At 31.7% G+C, this 20,392-nt stretch overlaps 1 protein-coding gene across 1 annotated transcript in view; it reads left to right on the plus strand.

The window, feature by feature from the left end:
* Positions 1-19,549, plus strand: part of LOC117119446 (nucleosome-remodeling factor subunit BPTF-like) — a 74,829-nt gene extending 55,280 nt beyond the window's left edge. The window contains exons 16-17 of the mRNA XM_033264273.1: positions 3,964-4,023; positions 19,365-19,549. Coding sequence (XP_033120164.1) covers positions 3,964-4,023; positions 19,365-19,549 — 245 coding nt within the window. The remainder of the gene's footprint in view (positions 1-3,963; positions 4,024-19,364) is intronic.
* Positions 19,550-20,392: the final 843 nt, after the last annotated feature.

The following is a 20,392-nucleotide window of genomic DNA, read 5'->3' on the forward strand; positions in this document are numbered from 1 at the left end:
CATTCAATATATGGGTGCATCACACAAATTTAAATCTTAAAGTAAATCCTCTAATATAATACCTATACACCTATATTTTATATATCAGAATTTGCATTTATAAATATAATACATAAGAGTCAATCAGAAAGTATATACTACAGGATGTTTCTATTTTAAAGGTGATAAATATTTTAATTAATAATAGTTTATAAAAAAAAATTAGTAAAATGACATTTTAATACAATAATCACAATATTCATTTTACCACAAAATCAAACAATTTAAACAATTGTATCATAATTAAGGTGTGAGCAAAAATATTCATCTAAAAAATAATTTCAAAACTGGATTATGACATCACTGAAGCACCTGTGCTTTTCTCAGCTGGTGTGTCTCATACTGCACTAGGCCTATACATTGGCCTTTATTGATGACTAATTAGCATTTTAGCTTAAATCAGAATACAAAATATGAGAATTTTTAATTCATTTGTTTTTGTTATTCATCATAAACAATTTTATGGCTAATTGCCTAATACTATTATTAACTTTGATTTTTTTTTTCGTTCCTTGCCAACACCGAATTAGACAATGTCTGACTTCCGTTTAGCATGTACAGACATCTGTTTCAGTATGTTAACTGTTTTACACAGAAAACATAAATATTCATGGGGTATTTGGTACCCATGGATCACGCATCTAGGGTAACATATGCGGTCTAACTATTCATTTCCAAGAAAGAATATCTGGTATTAATATTTTGTAATGAACATTGCACTATGCCATGTATAGTATTCAACACATAGTGCATTGTTCGTTTCACTTTTAGATGAGTTAATTTTCACTGTGACGGAATACCTATTATATCTATAGGTATAGTCTATTGAATTTTGTTGATAGTAATAGAGGTGAATGTACTATGCTGTGTATCATAGCCTAGTTTTTGTTGATTTGATCTATATAGTAATAATACAAAATTTACAATATTTTAGCACTTATATAGCGCTCTTTATACAAGTCTTCGAAGCTCACCTTTTGTTTGACTTGCTCTATATAATAATAATAAAAAATAATAATAATGTTTTAACATTTTATACATGACTCTTAAATACCGGACTATTTTAAGCTTGCCTTTTGCATGCCATTTATAAAGTCTATGAAGGATAATATTTGATTTTATTATTTACAAACATCTGACAGACATACACCTGTATGTTTAAACACTTATAATTTCCCAAGGAAGTGTCAGATTTAAATGATTCTTGTACCATTTTATAGTTTTCTTTTTCATCTTTAATCCTGTATTAATAACTAAAAATCTATATTGATTTTTGTGACGAGTGACTGGTTTTTGTTTGTCTTTGCCATATATGAAGAACAATATTTTATTTTATTATTTACTTACATATCTGGCACACTGTGCATGTGTGGCAGATGTTAGCATCCAAAAAATGTCCTAAAAATTAACTTTTATGGCTGTCAATTGTCTTAAATTCAAGTTTCTTCATTTCAACTACAAGTATTTTTATGGCCATGTTCAACCTTGCTTCTCTTCACCATAAAACAATTTTAATTTTGCTCCACTTCTCGGACATTTTCAGATGACTCGACCCCAAAGTAGCCCACATTGGGACTGGGGGAATGCTCATTTTGTATTGTGGTTGTCAGTTGAACCGTAAAAATCTTGGTTCAGATCTATCTTCATTCTATTTGTTTGTCAGCCGATTGATTAAGTGATTGGTATTTATAATGATTTATGTACTGGACCTCACTGGACATATTACCAGCTTTTATAAACTAGGCATTCAAAGACTTTTCACTCACTGTATTTTATTGTATATTTCATCTGTTGACATTGTAATTTGCATTCAGTACATCACACGTTAGATAGGGCAACCATCATTTGTAAATGTTATTTCTCTTGATATAAATAAATTATTTTTTTAAGGATTATAATTTTAATGTAATTTAAATGTTTGCTAATAATATGATTGATACTTATATTTATAAGTGAAACCTGATGATGGGCAAGTTAAAATTAATGTCTGTTGTTTATACTTCTGCTTTCTCCAGTTTAAAACCGTCACCATACAATGACCTAATAAAGCCCAGAATTTATTGCACAATATATGCAAAAAAATAGCATGTTAAATTCCCTACTTAGATGGTTCCACTAAAAACAGTACACTCGTCACAATTGATTGTTTTGTCCCCACTTTTCACCGGGTTCATAGCAACATCTTTACGATCTTCATCAATTTTGAATGACAGCCCCGTCAGTATTGTCTATACTTGATCTCTCTCTTCTAAAATTCCCGAGTTTTCAGCTGATTTACGTTGTTTTACTGCTGCGCTGGGCTTTGCGAGATTTAACAATACTTTCCTAGATTTCTTGATTAAATCAAACATTAGGGGCTTATGTGTTTAGTATGTATTCGATAAAATTTGTTAGTCGCTTTCCCCCATTAAAATTGTATGGGTAGCGTGCAAACAAGGCCACTGGTGTAACAGGCGCACTACAGTCGCAAAAAGCTGCTCAATTTAGACAATCTAGAGTAAATCACTATCATGTTCACACGAGAAACACTGAATATGTAGTACACATAACATAGAGTAATTTAATTCAAGATTGTTTAAGGTTTGAAATCAGAATTTAGTATGAATTAATTCAAGAAAGCGTACTCACTTTACATCATATCTCATCAATATGCAAGTGAGTTCATATTGGACTAATTTCATAAATCATTATTTAGGAGATATTTAAATACTTTTATTGATTCTCTCATACAAGTTCAGTGAAAAGTTTTTTACTAGTTCTAGAATCAATGCCAAGGAGAGACGTTTTTTTTATACCTTGTTTTACAAACTTATATTTTTAAAGACCGTCCGAGGAGGGTGGGAAAAAATAAAAAGAATTTTGTTTTCTTATTTACCAAATAGTTTTGTCAAAAACATCCAGACGGAGGAGAAAATAAAAATAAACATATATTGGTAAATCTAAAGAGTGTAGTAATGGGTTGGTTAACTGCATTAAATTTATATAATTAGGAAGAAATATACATGTCTTATTTTTAGAGATTTCAAGGCAGCGGTGGGTGTAATAAAAAATATAGATATCATTTTTTCTGCTGAGATGTTACTAGTTGCAGTTGTCATTGTATGTAATATAACATTGACTTTGTGTAGGCTATTGGTGATTATGTAATGTCTACATGCCTGAGTAACAAGTGATCAATAGACCCCTCCATGAATACTATGAAAGCATGACTGGCTGTGTGTTCTAGGCAGTTGAAGTTAAGCCATTGTGTTATTATGAGCATGCAAGGATTTCACCAGTTTTTAGTGTTGTGTTGTTGATCCTAAAAGTTTTCAGTGAGCAATTCAGTGAAAGAAACAAAGTGCTTAGGCAGCAACCATTTCACTTGTCAATCTGTGTTTACTCAGTATTTGTTCATACCAACTGCCTTATTGCTATGTGACAGTAAACCCGCGCGAAGCGGAGCAGGCGTGGATACCCTTCCTCGACCGGACGCCCAGCCGTTCAGTAAACCTTTCCATTTTTTCATGGCGGTTGGTGCACTCATTGGCCAAAAATAAATTTAATTTTTATTCTAAATCATCATCATTATTTTGTCTATGTTCATATGTCACATAAACCAGATGAAAATGTTTTAGCTTATCATTATTGGTGGTGGGTTCGCTAAACAAAAATTCTGCCTAAAAAAAATTCAATGTTTTGTAATATTTAACTATATTGTACATCATATTATGTTATGTATAAAATAAAGTCTATACTTACCATAATCATCCAAATTCTCATATTTTTTCCCTCTAACGATAGGATACCTAAATATATTAAAACCATTTTTGTCATAATGTTTTGTTTACTTAAAAAATTCCCACAGTATGTTAGATGGAAATTGATAGGAAATATTAATCTGTAATTTTCTATTAAAAAACAACATGTTTTTCATGACAATAGTTTATCTGGGTATGACAGTCTCACTTGGTGACCATAAGAACATGTGTTGGCGGGCCTATGGTATGTCATTTACTACGTTACTTTATCATTCACCGTTAATGACAAATGACAGATCAATATAAATAGGAATTTTGACCTAAATTGCTAAATTCATGAATATGGTATTCTTGTTCAATTGCATTTTACAGTACAATTTTTTAAAGTTTAATATGAATGAATAAAATAAATAAATAAATAATTAGCAAATATAATATAAATAATAATTATGAACTTTTATAGTGGATAATGTAAAATGCGCTTTTATAGCCGGAAGTGAGATAAATTATGATTCACCTAATTGCACAACCATTTCACTTGTAAATATTACTGTACGTAAGTTTCTTAAATCTATTTTATTGTAAATTTTAATATTTCCTTTCTTGACCTTACCTTACTTTACCTTTTTTCCATTTTCTTTTCTTTAATTCCTATTTCCTGTCTATCTTTTCCTTTTCTTCCCTGTAATTTCTGTCTTTACCTTTTCTCTCTTTACTTTTCCTTTTATCTCCCTATTTTTTTAATTCCTTTCTTTTCCTTTCTAATACATTTTCCATTCTTGTTCCTTTTTTTCCTTTTCTTGCCTTTCATTTCCCTTGTCTTTCCTTTTCACATTTTTTATTCTAACTGTTCTCTTTCTTTACCACTTCCTTTTTCTTTTTTTTTCCATATCTTTCGAATTTCTACTTGATTTTAACAAATTTTCATAACTAAGTCTTAGGCTACTAAATTATCCCATTCTTATGCAGACAATAACATTCTGGGAATCAATAATATATTAACTGGGACCAAAGCTGTTAGCCAATAGTACATTTAAGTATAAGTACTGTAAAAGTAGTTTATTTTATGTTACAAATTGTATTTTATTACAAATCCTTCTTAAAGTTGCATTCAATTTTGCCACTTCACATGCCATAAATTTCAGGAGAAAAATACTAGGTTTCTTGTTTTTTGTATAAATTATAAATTATTTTTATGACATGAATGGAATTCCCGTCTAAAAACCTGAAACAGTTTTATCTACCTACCAAAAGCACACATACATGCACTTCGCACTATAAACAATATGCACTGTCTCTTATACACATCTAGATGTGTATAAGAGACAGGTATAAATGTGCATATTGTAAATATTTTGTTTAAAAAAAGCAACTCTATACGACCAGTGGTTGTCAAGATATTATAATCACGCAAAGTTGAGGTCAAAGGTCAAAAACGCAATTTCCTGTCATTTCTAGAGAAAATTGTCCATTATAGTAAATATAAATATGCATGTTTTAAACATTTTGCTGCAAAAAGCAACTCTGTACGACCAGTACTTTTCCTTTCTAATACATTTTCCATTCTTGTTCCTTCTTTTCCTTTTCTTGCCTTTCATTTCCCTTGTCTTTCCTTTTCACATTTTTTATTCTAACTGTTCTCTTTCTTTACCACTTCCTTTTTCTTTTTTTTTCCATATCTTTCGAATTTCTACTTGATTTTAACAAATTTTCATAACTAAGTCTTAGGCTACTAAATTATCCCATTCTTATGCAGACAATAACATTCTGGGAATCAATAATATATTAACTGGGACCAAAGCTGTTAGCCAATAGTACATTTAAGTATAAGTACTGTAAAAGTAGTTTATTTTATGTTACAAATTGTATTTTATTACAAATCCTTCTTAAAGTTGCATTCAATTTTGCCACTTCACATGCCATAAATTTCAGGAGAAAAATACTAGGTTTCTTGTTTTTTGTATAAATTATAAATTATTTTTATGACATGAATGGAATTCCCGTCTAAAAACCTGAAACAGTTTTATCTACCTACCATAGCCAGTCACATAATAAAAGCACACATACATGCACTTCGCACTATAAACAATATGCATTGAAGAAAAACATGGCAACACATTGAATTGTTTGAAATGTGCTCTCGGTATAAACAATTAGGTCACAGTTAGAACATCATTGTTTTTTATAATTGAATATCTGGAACAATGAGTTTGCATATTGCCACTAATGTCCTGATTTCACCAACCAGGTGGCCGTACGCTGTTTCCATCTCCTTCCCCTCGAAATCGCTGTGCTGTTGATAAAAAACTTGAATTTTATGCATGTTTGTGCGGTGTTGCTGTTTTTCGTTTCGTTGTCATTTCGAATTATCGATGTGTGCTGTGGTCATTTGTGTTCAAAACATGAACTTTTGAGAATTTTACAATAAATTTACAACAAAAAATAGAATTTGGGTCACTTTTTTTGCAGTAATCCCGTGTTCTAATTATAAGAAAAGACTAATATAATCAAGCCATATCTCCTAGAACATCAGAAATTACCATTTACAGATTCTAGCCGCAGTAACACGTTGATTCTAATTACTAGGCAATTGAATAGCTGATAAAAGTTGTTAGTATTTATTTTTTTCGCATGCGTCATTATTGTAATTTAATTGTGGTAATGTGTGTTCCTCACGTCAGTAGCCTAATGTCCCTGTAGGGTAAAAAAATTATCGACAAAACTGAGTGGGGTAAATTAAATGGTGTAATTGGCTGTCTTCTCCAGTTCTAGCACTTAATCATGGAACACAATTATACGACAGAAAACATAGACAGGTCTTTGACTTAGTTTACTACACACAGTTAAATACTTAAACCATTTTGATATTTATTTATCAACACTTCATAATTACTCTAATCTGGATGTGTCTTCTCCAAATTTTATTTTTTTAATTTTAATTACAGCAAACTGTGGTGGAACAATACAGTAAAAACTAGAGCAGTTACCGTACACCATAGAGTGTTACCTTCGCTCTGACCTTTTCTTCCCACAATTTAATCATCTCTTCCTTCGAATATTATGTACCATTCCACTAAATTTTATGATGATCCATTCATTAGTTTTTTGCGTAATCTTGCTAACAGACACAGACAGACAGACAGCAGTGAATTCATTGACTTCCTTTGGCAGAGGTAATATATTTCTGCATATTACTTCATATTAAGTTTTTCTGCACAATACTAGCTATATGATACCTTGTACATGGTTTGACACATTTTCACATAGTACAGGCAGGACTTTAGCACATGCTACAGCAGATGGGAAGGCAAAAGTAGGCAAGGGATGTGTAAAGAGTAGCCAAACTAGTTAGACTATCGACTTGTTAAATGGGATGGGTACTGTATATGAATGCAAGGGGTGTGGATGGGGTATGCAAGGAGAAAAGCAGATTGTAGGCAATGCGGTAAGCAGGTTTCAGGCAAGGCGGTAAACAGATTGTAGGCAAGTAGTAAAGTGAGACATTCTTTATACCTAGTTTAGCGAACCTACCGTCTACCAATAATGATGATTTTTAAATAAAATATTTTATTTTTCGCCAATTAGCGCATTTGCCACCACAAAAAATAGAAATTTAAGAAAAAAAAATTTCTTTATTTTTATACGAAACAAGGTATAAAAAAAAGTCTCGCCTATGCAAGGACCTGTTAGGATGGTTGTCCTGCCTACCCTGTGACGAGTTCTAATAAATTTTATTAACACATTACCTTCAACACAAGGAATTAATTACTGTATGTTGTATCAATCATAAATTTTGTTTTTACATACTTTTTACATACATTATGAAAACAGTAAATAATTTGCCAAAATCTGTATAAATTTATTATTAAGTAATTTAATATGTCCCCATCTTTATTTTCTGTATTTATAACCAAAATTTTAAGATAGAGAAAGGATGTGCGGTGATTTTGGTGAATTGGTTCGCATTTCTACTTCAACCGTGATGCGTCCCCGAAGCCTTGTTTTTTTTTTTCTCGAAATTCAGAACACATCTCTTGAACATCATACTCTTAAATGGGGTTAAGGGTGAGAAGAGCAGTAATCAGTAACCGTCTAACCTCCTTTAATAATTTGACAAATTCTTATCAAACTAGGTCGACATTATCTGTGAGGATTAGTACAGATTAGGATATCAGATCAGGATTATGCACAGACTAGAAAAAAGTGTTCTAATTTTAGGTAAAAAATGACTTGAAATAAGATAATATATTGCATAATGCCAAAATTTTTGCAAGCTGCAAAATGGCAGAGAAAGGATGAAGGGGAAAAACCCCCATAAAAATCCTGTATCAACCAATGTAGAAACCTGCAGAAAAAAAACAAAAAAAACAAACAAATCCAAATTTTTCACTAACAAGCCCTATGCTCCTAACAATCAGTACACCGTAATAATATGTGGCCGGCTCTGGCAAAACCTTCCTCTTGTCGCATTTTCTAATTTCCCATAAGCAACCAAAATGTTCAAGAATCAGAATTTTGAACATTTTCATGTTTTTGTATACTTTTTGTAATAATATACTATGTAATGTTATTACATAATACATAGTAATAATGCAATAATACATAGTATAATGCAATTAGTATTAGTTTGATAACATTTTAATTTTGTGGTCAGTTTCATGATAGAAGTACGCGTTGTAGTATTTGTTTTATTCCATCATCAAAGGAATTGGAGCTTAATAATAGTAGCTATTTAGGTTAATTAATATATTGAAAACAAAAATTAAAATGGAAAGATTAATTATTGAAAAATATACCAAATAAGGTTATTGGCTTTCAATGGACTGCTTTCTAGGTTGATACATTTTCTCAATAAAAAAAAATTAATGTCTGTTTAATTTAGCTTTAGATATAAATAATTGTTCCAAAATTTTCGAAACTATTTCTCTGTATAAATTGTTCAATTTCAAGGTTTGATGTACGATTATTGATAGAAAATAATAATTTCTGCCTACAGTGGTAATAGGCTATTTTGCGGCTGATTGTTTTATTGAGAAAAATAGTTAATTTCTTCGAATTACTACAAACTATCTGGGTTGATATACGATTTGTTTATTGCTCTGAACAATAATTTGTGTGTGTAATTAAAATTTTCTAGGTTAATGTAAAAACTTTGAGTTTGATTCATTGAGAAATATTGGTAATATTTGCTGTGTCTATGTAGATGATATAGTGAACATTTGTTTGTTGATATTTTACTGCGCGATTTGATGGACTCCTCTGTCATCAGTATCTAGTCCCAGACTCGTGTTTGTGTTACGTTTGATGTCTGTACACGAAGACAAGATTTATACACATAAAAAATCTGTGCAAGATCATCTCATTCATGATGTCGAAAAACAATGAAAAATAATTTGTGAGGGGTTTCGCGAGTGCTTTATTACGCCTCGTAAATATAGGTAACCAGGTTAATAGAGGTCGGTGGAGCTGTATACGTTATTAGGAATAATCAGAGGAGCCAAGGATTTGAATCGAATACATTGCGCTAGAATTAAATCAATTGGCTGACTGGTCCCATTCTCCTTTTGTTTCAAGCAGAGCATAGAAATAATTTTAGCCTGCAGCTAATCGTATATGCATGTGATTTGTTTTGTGTGAGTTGATGCCTCGAGATAAATGTTTTATATCCTCATTCTGCTGCTTGGCGGCCAGGCCAACGAATTGCATCTATGATTGATATGGTTATTTCTGTATCTTCAAAAACTGGATTAAAATCATAATCATTATTCTTATGCTGTACTTTCTCTCCTAATTCAAAGAAAGAATTTTTTATGGTTCTTGTCGAAAACATGTACTAACCAGGCTTAACATTCTTTATGTTTATATGTAAATTAAAGATAATGATTTATCTCTATAGTATATATTTTTTTATTGTTTTATACTATAAATAATATAACTAATCCTTGTGTTTTAATTATTCACAATAAAGTTTATCTAATCATTGTCAGTTGTTGTAAGGTGATGGGCTATGATACAACTAGCACATCACTTCACCAATTTCCATTATAAGTCAATTGTAACATTAGCACTGCAACTCCCAATGTTATTTTCCTATCCCAACCATGCACTCATTTTTCATTAGTGCACAGTTTGCTTGTAGGCCCTCAGGAATTTTTTCTTGTATTAATCTAACATTTGTATAATAATTTTCACATAGTATATGATATGCAAATTGCTTATTAAACAACAGACATGGAAATTTAACAACAAAAAAACAATCTACTAAACACAACCATGATGTAAGTCTGGAAAACAATGGAAACTAGGGTAGGGAAAGATATTAATTTGCTTTCATTAACAATTTTCTATTTATAAATTGTGTGCACGAAAACATGCACTAATTGATATCATATAATGATAAGTGACGTATAATATTTTACTTTTGAAATATGTGAATCAGAATACAGCCAGAGAGAAGATTTATACATATGACATTTTAGTTGTGTCACTGTTGACACCATCTGCTGTCTAACCAACTTTTCCTTGATTATTTTAGCAGATGTGTCTGGTAAATGATTATAAGGATTATTTTGTAGATAATCAAACTTTTTTTTTTTTGACTAGAGAGTATTAAAATTTATTTTAGTGAAAGATTTGTTCTGATGGTTGGAAAGTATGAATTTTGAATAAAAAGCAATTGTCATTTAACTAAAATCCAATATTTTTTTTCCTTTATATTCTGTTCTAAATAAGTAAAATAAATTTTAAAATGAAATAAAAATAATAATCCAATAAATAAATAAATAACATACCTAATTTACCCAACATGGCTTTAATGTTTAAATGATAATGCTGCAATGCCAGTAGACTAAATCTAAATCACATGCAAATAAAATTTAAACTTGAGAATATTGTCAAAATGCTTTAATGCTTCTAAAACACACTAGTCTCAATTTTTTCAAGAAGAGTTAGCCCTATATTGACAGCCAGATTATTGCAAGTTTATTTTCAATTCAGTCCCTTTCAACAATTCTAGGCACAGGCCTATCCTACTGGCTCGGTATGTTACATCCAAAAACTATCCGATGAAGAAAAGCATTTTGGCCTCCCAAAGAACAGTTCTTTGGTGTTCCAGGCAAAGTATTGATTCTGTGGAAAAGAATATTCTTCGGGACGCCAAAACGAACGGTTCTTTTTTAAATTAACATACAGTGACAAAAATTGAACCCACAATCATGTGGGATTTGAAGAAGCGTCATAAGTACTAAGCTATTCTAATCACACCTTACATCATTATAGGGTTGTATACTTGTTTTTTGACAATGGAAATAATATGGAAAGCACTAAATAACTGTTATTGCCTGCCATCATCATCGTCTATAACATTGTCATCACCATTTTACATTATCATAGTTTATAACAACTTTTTAGTTCTGCTTCCATTCGTTTCTACTTTTTGTTCGCCTTGCATTGGGGCTACATGTGTTACATGTTAGGCCATGTGGGCCTTGTATCCAATTTTTGAATACAGTGTGCTGCATACATACATTGGGGCTACTTGCATACCTGTAGTCAATTTGAGGCGGCGGCGCCATGAGAATTTCCCTATGGATGGTAGATATGCGCCATATGTGTGCCATATAAATATCTGATTGTTTGATTAATTAATTATCATGACCATTATATTAAACACCATTACCAAAGTCAATAGCAATGTCAATGTCAATTCAACAATGAAATTTTTTCAATTTCTTAACCTGAGCATATGGGTATTAGGTAGCCTGAAGTCATAGCGCCCTCACGTTATGTTGTTATTAAAATAATAACGTTTTTTAGTCTGGTTGATTCCATTGCTGTTAAAGGTGAGAAAAGTCATTACACTGAGGTTTTAAAGTGTATAAAAAAGTATTTCTCGATGCCCTATGAATAACCCTGTGAAACGAAATTGAAAATTAATGTAATATGATACGTCTAATGCTAATTAAATATATCTATATATTGAGTGTTGTTAGGCACTCCATCCTGGAAACTATTATATTATTATATTTGTTAATTTTTTTTCAGTGTGACCTCGCCGAATAACCCACTAGTGTAAACTTAGTTACATTCTAAGCCCTGAAGTCCATTTCAAGCCAACTTATTTTCTTACTAAAGATATGCTACTTTTTCAGGAATTTAGTAGGTTCATATTTGATTTTGTTTCAGTTAACCTTTCAATATTATTTCTGGAATGAGCTGAAAACTTGAAAAAGTAAAAATTCAAATTTGAATGGAAATTTTATATTTCTGCATAAATTTTTATTGCATTGGCTAGTACTCAATTTAAGGATTTGCATCGTGAAATGCTAAATTTAAACCTGCAAATTTATTTTTGATAGAAAAAAAAAATGAACAGTTATTTCAATTCAAATTTTTCCCCAAATTTTACTGGAGAAACCTTGAAATACTATAGTCGATACATTTTGATACAAAGGGAAACAAAGGAATTTCAATTTTGTATGCTGGGGATGGTTTAATGCAGGAAGTAATAACTAAAACTCAAGGTTATAAAAATAGGATGAGTAAATATCATTTTATTCATAGGCTAATTATCAGTAGTTACTTTTCAGCTATGTTTTTTTTTTAAATTAGTATACGGTATTTATTTCCAAAAGTTCAACACAAGTACAATTAAATCATCGCAACAAAAAAGAGCTGAACTGAGTTTTAAATTTACAATCAAGCATCTCAAAAAACACATCAAGAACATCAGTAAACTTCTAATCATTTAACATTCAAATTAAATAAGGATCAGGTCAACAATAGTGACGTTTGGAATTACAAAATGTTTCAACATAAGTATTTTTGTTTCTAGTATTATAGGGAGAAGGGTTGTAAGTTAAAGCATGTAATTTAGAGAAGTCTTTACAGAGGCTTTTGGCAAATGATCTACATAAGTCCAGACGTGCATTCAAGCGCAGTGCAACCAAGGCATCTTCGTATGCGGAGTAGCCATGGCCCAAGATCATATGAGGCACGGTGTGGCAAAATTGAAATTCAAGCTATGGGTATTTCAGATACCTGAGTATGTGATCTTTAAAATGAGGGTCATTCATTCAAATTGGACATTTCAAGCCTAAGTTATTGGAAAGTGAAAGTATAGTACTCTTAGAGTCAAGATAAACATGATTTTGAGTAATTGCCTTTCAAAGTTATTTGTTCATACATTGTTTAATAGAATGAACTATCAAAATAATGTTAAACAATTTGTTAACCACTTCCAGAACTAATACTTTGGGATATGATTAATAAGACATTAAACTGTTGATCTATAGTGAAAAACAAATTTGGATTTTTAGGCAATTTTTTGAGCTCCCATATTTTATAGTTTATTTACTCAATACTGGACTGTGCGACAACTTAACCATTTCGCCACAACATGCCTCATATGGCAGGTGCGTTTTTTAACACGCTAATGGCACGCTTCCGATGCTTGTTATACTGTACTACTATTCCATACCGGAATGGCATATTCCAGAACTGGTCGAACTGCGCTTACGTACACCGTGACTAGATCATCTTTGTTTTTTTGTTTTTTAATTCTTTTCTCAAAACTTTTTTGAACTGTTATTACTGTGTAGAACTTCAGAATAGTGGATTTGACTTGTACCATTTCTAAGGGTCATTAATGTAATGACCCCTGATGAGATTGCTTGATTTGTTGTAATCGTTTTGCTTTCAGATTGCCGTAGGCCAGATGAGCATCTCTTTATTAATCTTTAAATAATTTCATCTAGGTCGCTGTTAAGTTCATGTTACTGAAAATGATTTTAATAATCATGTTGGGATGATTGTAATCCACTTGCAAAAAATTACCAGCCTGGGGCTATGCTTGTGATCTCTGGAGATCGGTTTTGTAGAATGCGGCCATGTGTGCATAGTTGTAGAATTTTTTTGTATGTAGTTTATATAACATTGTAGCATGGACTCAAGTATAGTTTTGTAGCAAAGAGGCATATATAGCATTGTAGCATTAAGTTACATGTACACATTACATGGTGCCACGTTTTACATTCGGCATGGCGCTACATTCAGCGATTTAGCATAGACATTGACACATATTCTATTCTATATTTTTCATTCTTACTACATTGATAACAAATATTTTAAGTCATTAAAATTTTTGAATGCTGTATGTATTATTCATACCTGTCGCTGGAAATCATTTATCATGATTTCTGTAGCTGAGATTTAGGTTAAGTTGAGGTTCACTTTATCCATGGTGTATCATGATCCCCTATGCCAACATCATCATTAGACCTACTATATTCCTTCAGGTGCTAAATTATAAAAACTATATTTTTAGAATTCTCCAGAAATCATGATTATCTAATTGTTTTAAGAACACATTCGATATGACCCAATATCGAATGTTTTGTAAAACCTATTTGTCTTAAGTTTGACTGTTGAAAAGTGGCGGATTCAAGGGGGTGAGGGGAGCCAGCCCGGCCTCCCTCTATTTTTTTCAAAATTATAAATAAAATGGCGAACATTTTAACCAAATTTCTAGTGTACTATTTCCGGCCATCTTAGAGGTGCCATAATCAAATATGTTCTTGCCTCAGCCCCGTCACATGGTGGGGCTGAGGTGGCGTAGATTCTCCATTTTGTGAATTCCCCAGTTACGTATGGTCATAATTTAAATATGATTGATGTAACATCACCTCACAGTATAAACTCATATTGCATACGGTATTAGACATTACTCCGATTTATCATTACGTTACGCTGCATGTTATTGTTAAATATATAAATTACATATTGAAATTAATGTATTTTTTTGAGTAATTATTTTTTTATTAGTATTTCTCAGTCTTCGTGAGGCAGGTGGTGGTGTTCTCATAAACGATATTACACATGAGCACGCACGCAAGAAACATACAGTACGTGTGCACACAAAGCCTTATTACAAATTCAATTATCGTCTGAATTTGATTTACAGTGTGGTCTTTGATTCCATTTCTGATGAATAACACAAAATATTTTAACCAGTGATTCAAAAATGGTAGTGTAAGCAAATGAACTGACACTCAAATTTGCATGCCGTGTGTCTGGACATATCCTGCTTTTCAATGAGGTCCTTTAGTGTATTACTTAGTAATTCTCTGTAAGATGGATATGAGCCGTGTTTCAATGGGAACCAAAAGCTCATTTGAAAGAAGGTGCCTGTTTTAAAACTTGATAATAAATATTTGAGAAAAGCATATATCACCATCAGGATACAAACCCAAGACTTTCCAATTACCATCCGGACCAACTGAGCTGTGAGGCCAAGAGGTATACACCCTTAGATTTTCCGATTAGAACATGTTTTCCTTGAGATATTGGCGTAATAGATTTACTTATTTTGTCATATATACATGTACAATACACATACAATGAAATTCGGTCACAAAAATAATAATAAATACACAAAAAATTTAAAAAAATGAATATATAAAAAAAATACACAATGAACAATAGTAAATCACATGAAAGTAACATTGGTTTAGATAGAGATTCACCTCCACTGAATGTTAATTAATTATTAAGGGCTGAAAAATGTATTTCAGTCCTACAGAAACACAAGGAGAAAGGTGGTGGAATTGAACCAGAGACCACCAGTGGCTACTACCAGTTTGCCTGACTGAGCTAAGCTGCCCATGATTGACACATGTCCCTGATTGACACTTGCCCTTTGATGTTGTCGCACTCTGTCAGTGTGACAATATTCAATATACAGCCAGCAATAGTGTATTAAACAAATTATTCTGATTTAGGATTAAAATGACAAAGATGCCTTAATCATTATTTAATCAATAATGGTAAAGGTAGGAGACTAACCCTTAACTTGCAGCGTTCTTGTGCTGAATTGCGTATGGACGTGGTCTGTGACTACCTAGCAGCCGTAAAGAGGTGCTTATAGTAACTACATGTTCACACCATTCCACAACGACGGGCTGAAATAAACTATAACATCGGGATAACCCCCTACTCTTCCGAAAGAAAGATGCAGTGGGTTCTTTAAAGTGCACACGAGCCAGATGTATGCATTGGACCTCCATTTTAAGTCCTTAACCTAGAAGACTTGGTTCTACCAACCAAACCATGGGCGAGGAGCGACTGGAACCAGCGCCAATGTTAAGGCTGGTTAGCGGTGCCCCTGCCTTACCGCTCGGCCATTTGAAAGAATGCCTGTAGGGACTACTGTAACACAATAAATACATATTTACACTGATTCTGCTTTTATTTTTGATAGTTACTGTAAAAAATATGCAATAAACCTAATGTATTGTTGCTTTAAATTTTTGTTTTCTTTATGAGTTTATACAGTATGTATATTATGCAAGTATATGCGAATATATGTGGGTATGTGTGTGTGTATGTGTACATGTGTATGCATATGTGAGTGTATGTGTGTGCATGTATATGTGTGTGTATGTGCATGTGTATATGGGTGTATGGATACACACACATATTATGTTCATGATTTTGGTGCTTTTTCTTATTTTTTACTTGATTTTTGTAATTCCTGTTTTAATTTTGATTTCTTTTTTCTTTTTTTTTTTACGTTTTGATTCTGTAAAATTAGTTTACATTTCCAAAATTTAAGCCCATACTGTAGTTAACAACTTTTTGAGTTAAGCTACCGGCTTTCCTTTTTTTTGCATTCCTGGTTAATTTGCTTTTCTTTATATGATTTGTTTTTGTATTGGTTGTTACTTTTGTATCTTAGCTGTTATTGTTGTTAGAGCGCACCACAAGAGTTGTGTGTGCCACCGTTCTAAAGGTGAAGTGTCAATAAATAAATAAACTGATGCCAATCAATGATATACATTTATTTCATCCATCCTATTACTTTGATGGTGCTCAGTGTCTAATACCACAAGTGGTGGCTCAATCTTACAAAGGGTACTTATTGATAACTAGAAATAATTAACATGATTTGTATAGAAATAAAGCATTTTAATTGTTAAAATTATAAATAGGTTGTCTTGCAATCTTACTAGCTCTTATACATATACAATGTTACAGTGTAAGACCATGCTCTCAAGAGCACAGATCGACGCTAGTGTGCCCTCTAGTTGTCTGCTTTGTGTGAGTGATATCTTCACCTACAAACTATTTGACAACCATCTTAAGTGCAGTTGCCATTTACCATTTCATGAGTGTATAAATAAAAACTTTTTTCCATCTGTTTTCTCTCAGATGTTTATATAAATATTTGCCCATCTTTCTATAAATACTGAATTATCTTTAATATATCTACTGGTATATATGTCTATATATCTATGATTTATACATTATTAATAACAATGATGAAAGAGTTTCAGCAGTGCTACAAGAAAATAATGGTTATTTAATTTGTATGTTGGTTTATGGTTGGTACCTGCAATAAAAATGCTGTTTTAATAATGACAGAAGAATAATCATCAGAAAAGATGTAGACTATTATTTTAGCATCGTACTCTGTACATAAATATTTTTAATTGTTAGGAGGTTGAATAGAAATTAAAATTCATGGATTAGACATCATGATATTATGATTGTATTTTGAGTACTGTATTATAATACATTTGATCTTCTTGTTTATGAGATTTACTAATCAATTAATTTATTCTAATTTGTTGAGTTAAATTTATGCATAGATTCATCTGTACATTTGATTGATTGACAGTTATTTATTTTTATGATGACTATGGTGTTCTTTTGAAAAAATTGTTTTCCCTGTAATGTTTTTATGGTTCTCTCTATGACCTCCCTGTGTTCTTTTTCCATCTTCCTTATTTTTAAATATTTATTTCTCAGTTGTATTTTTTTATTAATTATCCTAATGTATTTTCTTCCCTCCACCTCCCCACTCCCAATATTTTCACCAAGTATTCTTCCTGTAAATTTTTACTTCTTTTTTCTTTATAAATAATAGATTTTTTTCTGGTTTTAACCATTTTCATTTAAATGTATAAAATTTGTTGGTGTTTTGTTGTAGATTTGTAACAAATTTCATCACCCTGTGATCATGACATTTAGTTTTCTATCTCATTTTTTATCTTATTATTTAATTATTGTAGTTTTTTTATGAATATATGTATTATGTATAAAAAGCAATAATGATAATATAGTTATATTACAAAGAAATATATTACATAAGCCTATTGTGAAGAATTACTTCATATTTGTTAATTTTACACATGTTTAGGCAAGACTTTTGTTATACCTTGTTTAGCGAACCATCTAACCGCCAAAAAAACCGCCAAAAAAACCGCCAAAAAAACCGCCAAAAAAGGTGATTTGAATTAAAATATATTTTTATTTTTTTGCCATTTGGAAATGGAAATTGGATTAAAAAATTGGAAATTGGATTAAAAAATTGTATATTCATTTTTATTATGCCCTCCACTCCCCTGAAAAATAAGATATATTATAAGTCAATTGTGACGTCATCACTGCAACTCCCAATGGTATTTGCCTATACCCCACCGTCCAATAATTTTTCAATTAGTGGACGCTTGGCTTGATTTTCTTTAGGTTCATGTGCAAAAAAAATTCCTCATTTTTTCGTCACCGCGAAGACATCGTGCACCGCGATAAAAATTCAATTGTAATTGAAAATTACTTTCGTAAAATAGCTTAATGAGGACCAGAAGAAAGTTACTTCAAATTCAATATAAAGTATGAACAAATAAAGAATTTATTGAATCAATGGACCCTCATAAACAAACTGAACATTTAATAGGAATATTCTAGACCTATTTTAAAGACTCCAGGAACGGATATGGATGTAGACCTACGTCCAGGCAGGAGGAGGCCGCCGAGGCCTCCTTTACTAAGCCGTAGCTTAGCCTGAAATCATTGCACGATTTTTACCTACACCATACACCGACCAAAAAGGTCAGTGACTGTATTCTCTCCCGAATGCTGAAATGTTTATTTCTTTGATGAATGCCTATCAAAATAGCATTACAAACAAGTTCTTTCTAACACAATTACAATAGTTATTCATCGTATCCGTACTGTATGTACTGCTAATGTGTAGTTAACGCGTACGTACTCAGGAGCACAGATCAGCATACGCACAGCTAAATGTAAATACGCACACAGTATACTGATCATATCACTATAGCAACCGATGACTGCTACACTAGTTGTTATCAAAAACTAAAATTAACAGACGATGATTGACTTATAAAGCAATTAGTAGAGAATGCATCATACACTAAAGAAAAATTATTATATTTAGGTTAGATTTAATGCATTCAAAAATTTTCTTCGGAACTCAGGAAATTTTTTCAGGTATAAAATCTAACCTTTGTATAATAATTTTCCTATAGTGTACTATGCGGAGCTCTACTAATTGCTTAATATTTCTTTCTTAATTATATAAATTTAAAGCATTTATCAATCTCATTACTACACTGGTTAAAAGGCAAAATTTAATTTATATTTTTTTTCCGCCCTCCTATAACAATTAAAAAAAAAATAAGTTTGCGAAACAAGGTATAAAATAAGTCAGGCCTTATCCTATTTATATATCAGTTGGATTACATATGCACAAACTTAATCAATATATTGTGTTTGTTATTTCAGACCTTTCAACTGTCGAAACCAAACTAAAAAAGAAAAAGTACCAGAAATTGAGCGAGTTTTCATACGATGTTGGAAAGGTGTTTGATAACTGTCGATTGTACAACCCTAGCGACTCTCCATTCTACCAGTGTGCAGACATTCTTGAGAAGTTCTTTGTCCACAAGATGAAGTCTTTTAAACATTAATCGCAGGATCAGTTAAGCACGGTTCCCTTAAAATTGCTACCGTGTTTTCAGTACAATCATTGTACTGTGTAACGGACCCTGACGCAATCGGGAAGCCTCCCCGATTCGACCAACCAATCAGCATCACCGAAGGCTGTCGGCAATAGTATGTAGCAATTGTATGGAAACTAGGCTCTAGTGTAGTAGGCTAGTGTCCTAATGTATAAAGGCAACTTGAAGTTGTGCATACAAAAATATACAAAAGTAAATATATATGTTATTTTTGAGAAAACTAATGTCTCTACTGTACAGGTGGTATTTGTAAAAATCTTTTTCTCGCATTAACGTTTCTTTAACTTGATTTTTAAATTTATTTCTCCAGTACAAATAGTTATTTTTAGAGTGGCGTATTATCTGTGGGAGGACATGCTCAGTTTGGAGTAAATCTCTAATAGTTTTCATAGAGAAATTGATGCTTTATTAATTCAATTTGTCGTCTAATTGAAGCTGTCTCAATATGGGTGGTGATTACCACATTGTCGTGTGTATCGACAGATTCAAGGAAAATGGCAATTTCCACTTTGTCTACATCAATTTATATTTAAAATATTAACCGACACACGAAAACTGGCCATCAGGACTTATTCCCTGATTTGAATTAAGTGCGTAGCATCTAGTTACCATGTTACTTGCCTAATCGTGCTCCCTACGTGTAAACTACACACACGCTCACGTAACACTTTCATTTTAACTAATAAGTGGGTTCATCACAACTAGTATATTAATAACATTTTGATTGGTAATCAACACAGGTTGTAATGGTGATTATAATTTTGGGTTTTATTACCAACCATAAGAGTTGTT

Source organism: Anneissia japonica, unplaced genomic scaffold (assembly GCF_011630105.1).
Source record: "Anneissia japonica isolate Jap-2015-1 unplaced genomic scaffold, ASM1163010v1 scaffold287990_len610157_cov183, whole genome shotgun sequence".
Classification (NCBI taxonomy): Eukaryota; Metazoa; Echinodermata; class Crinoidea; order Comatulida; family Comatulidae; genus Anneissia; species Anneissia japonica.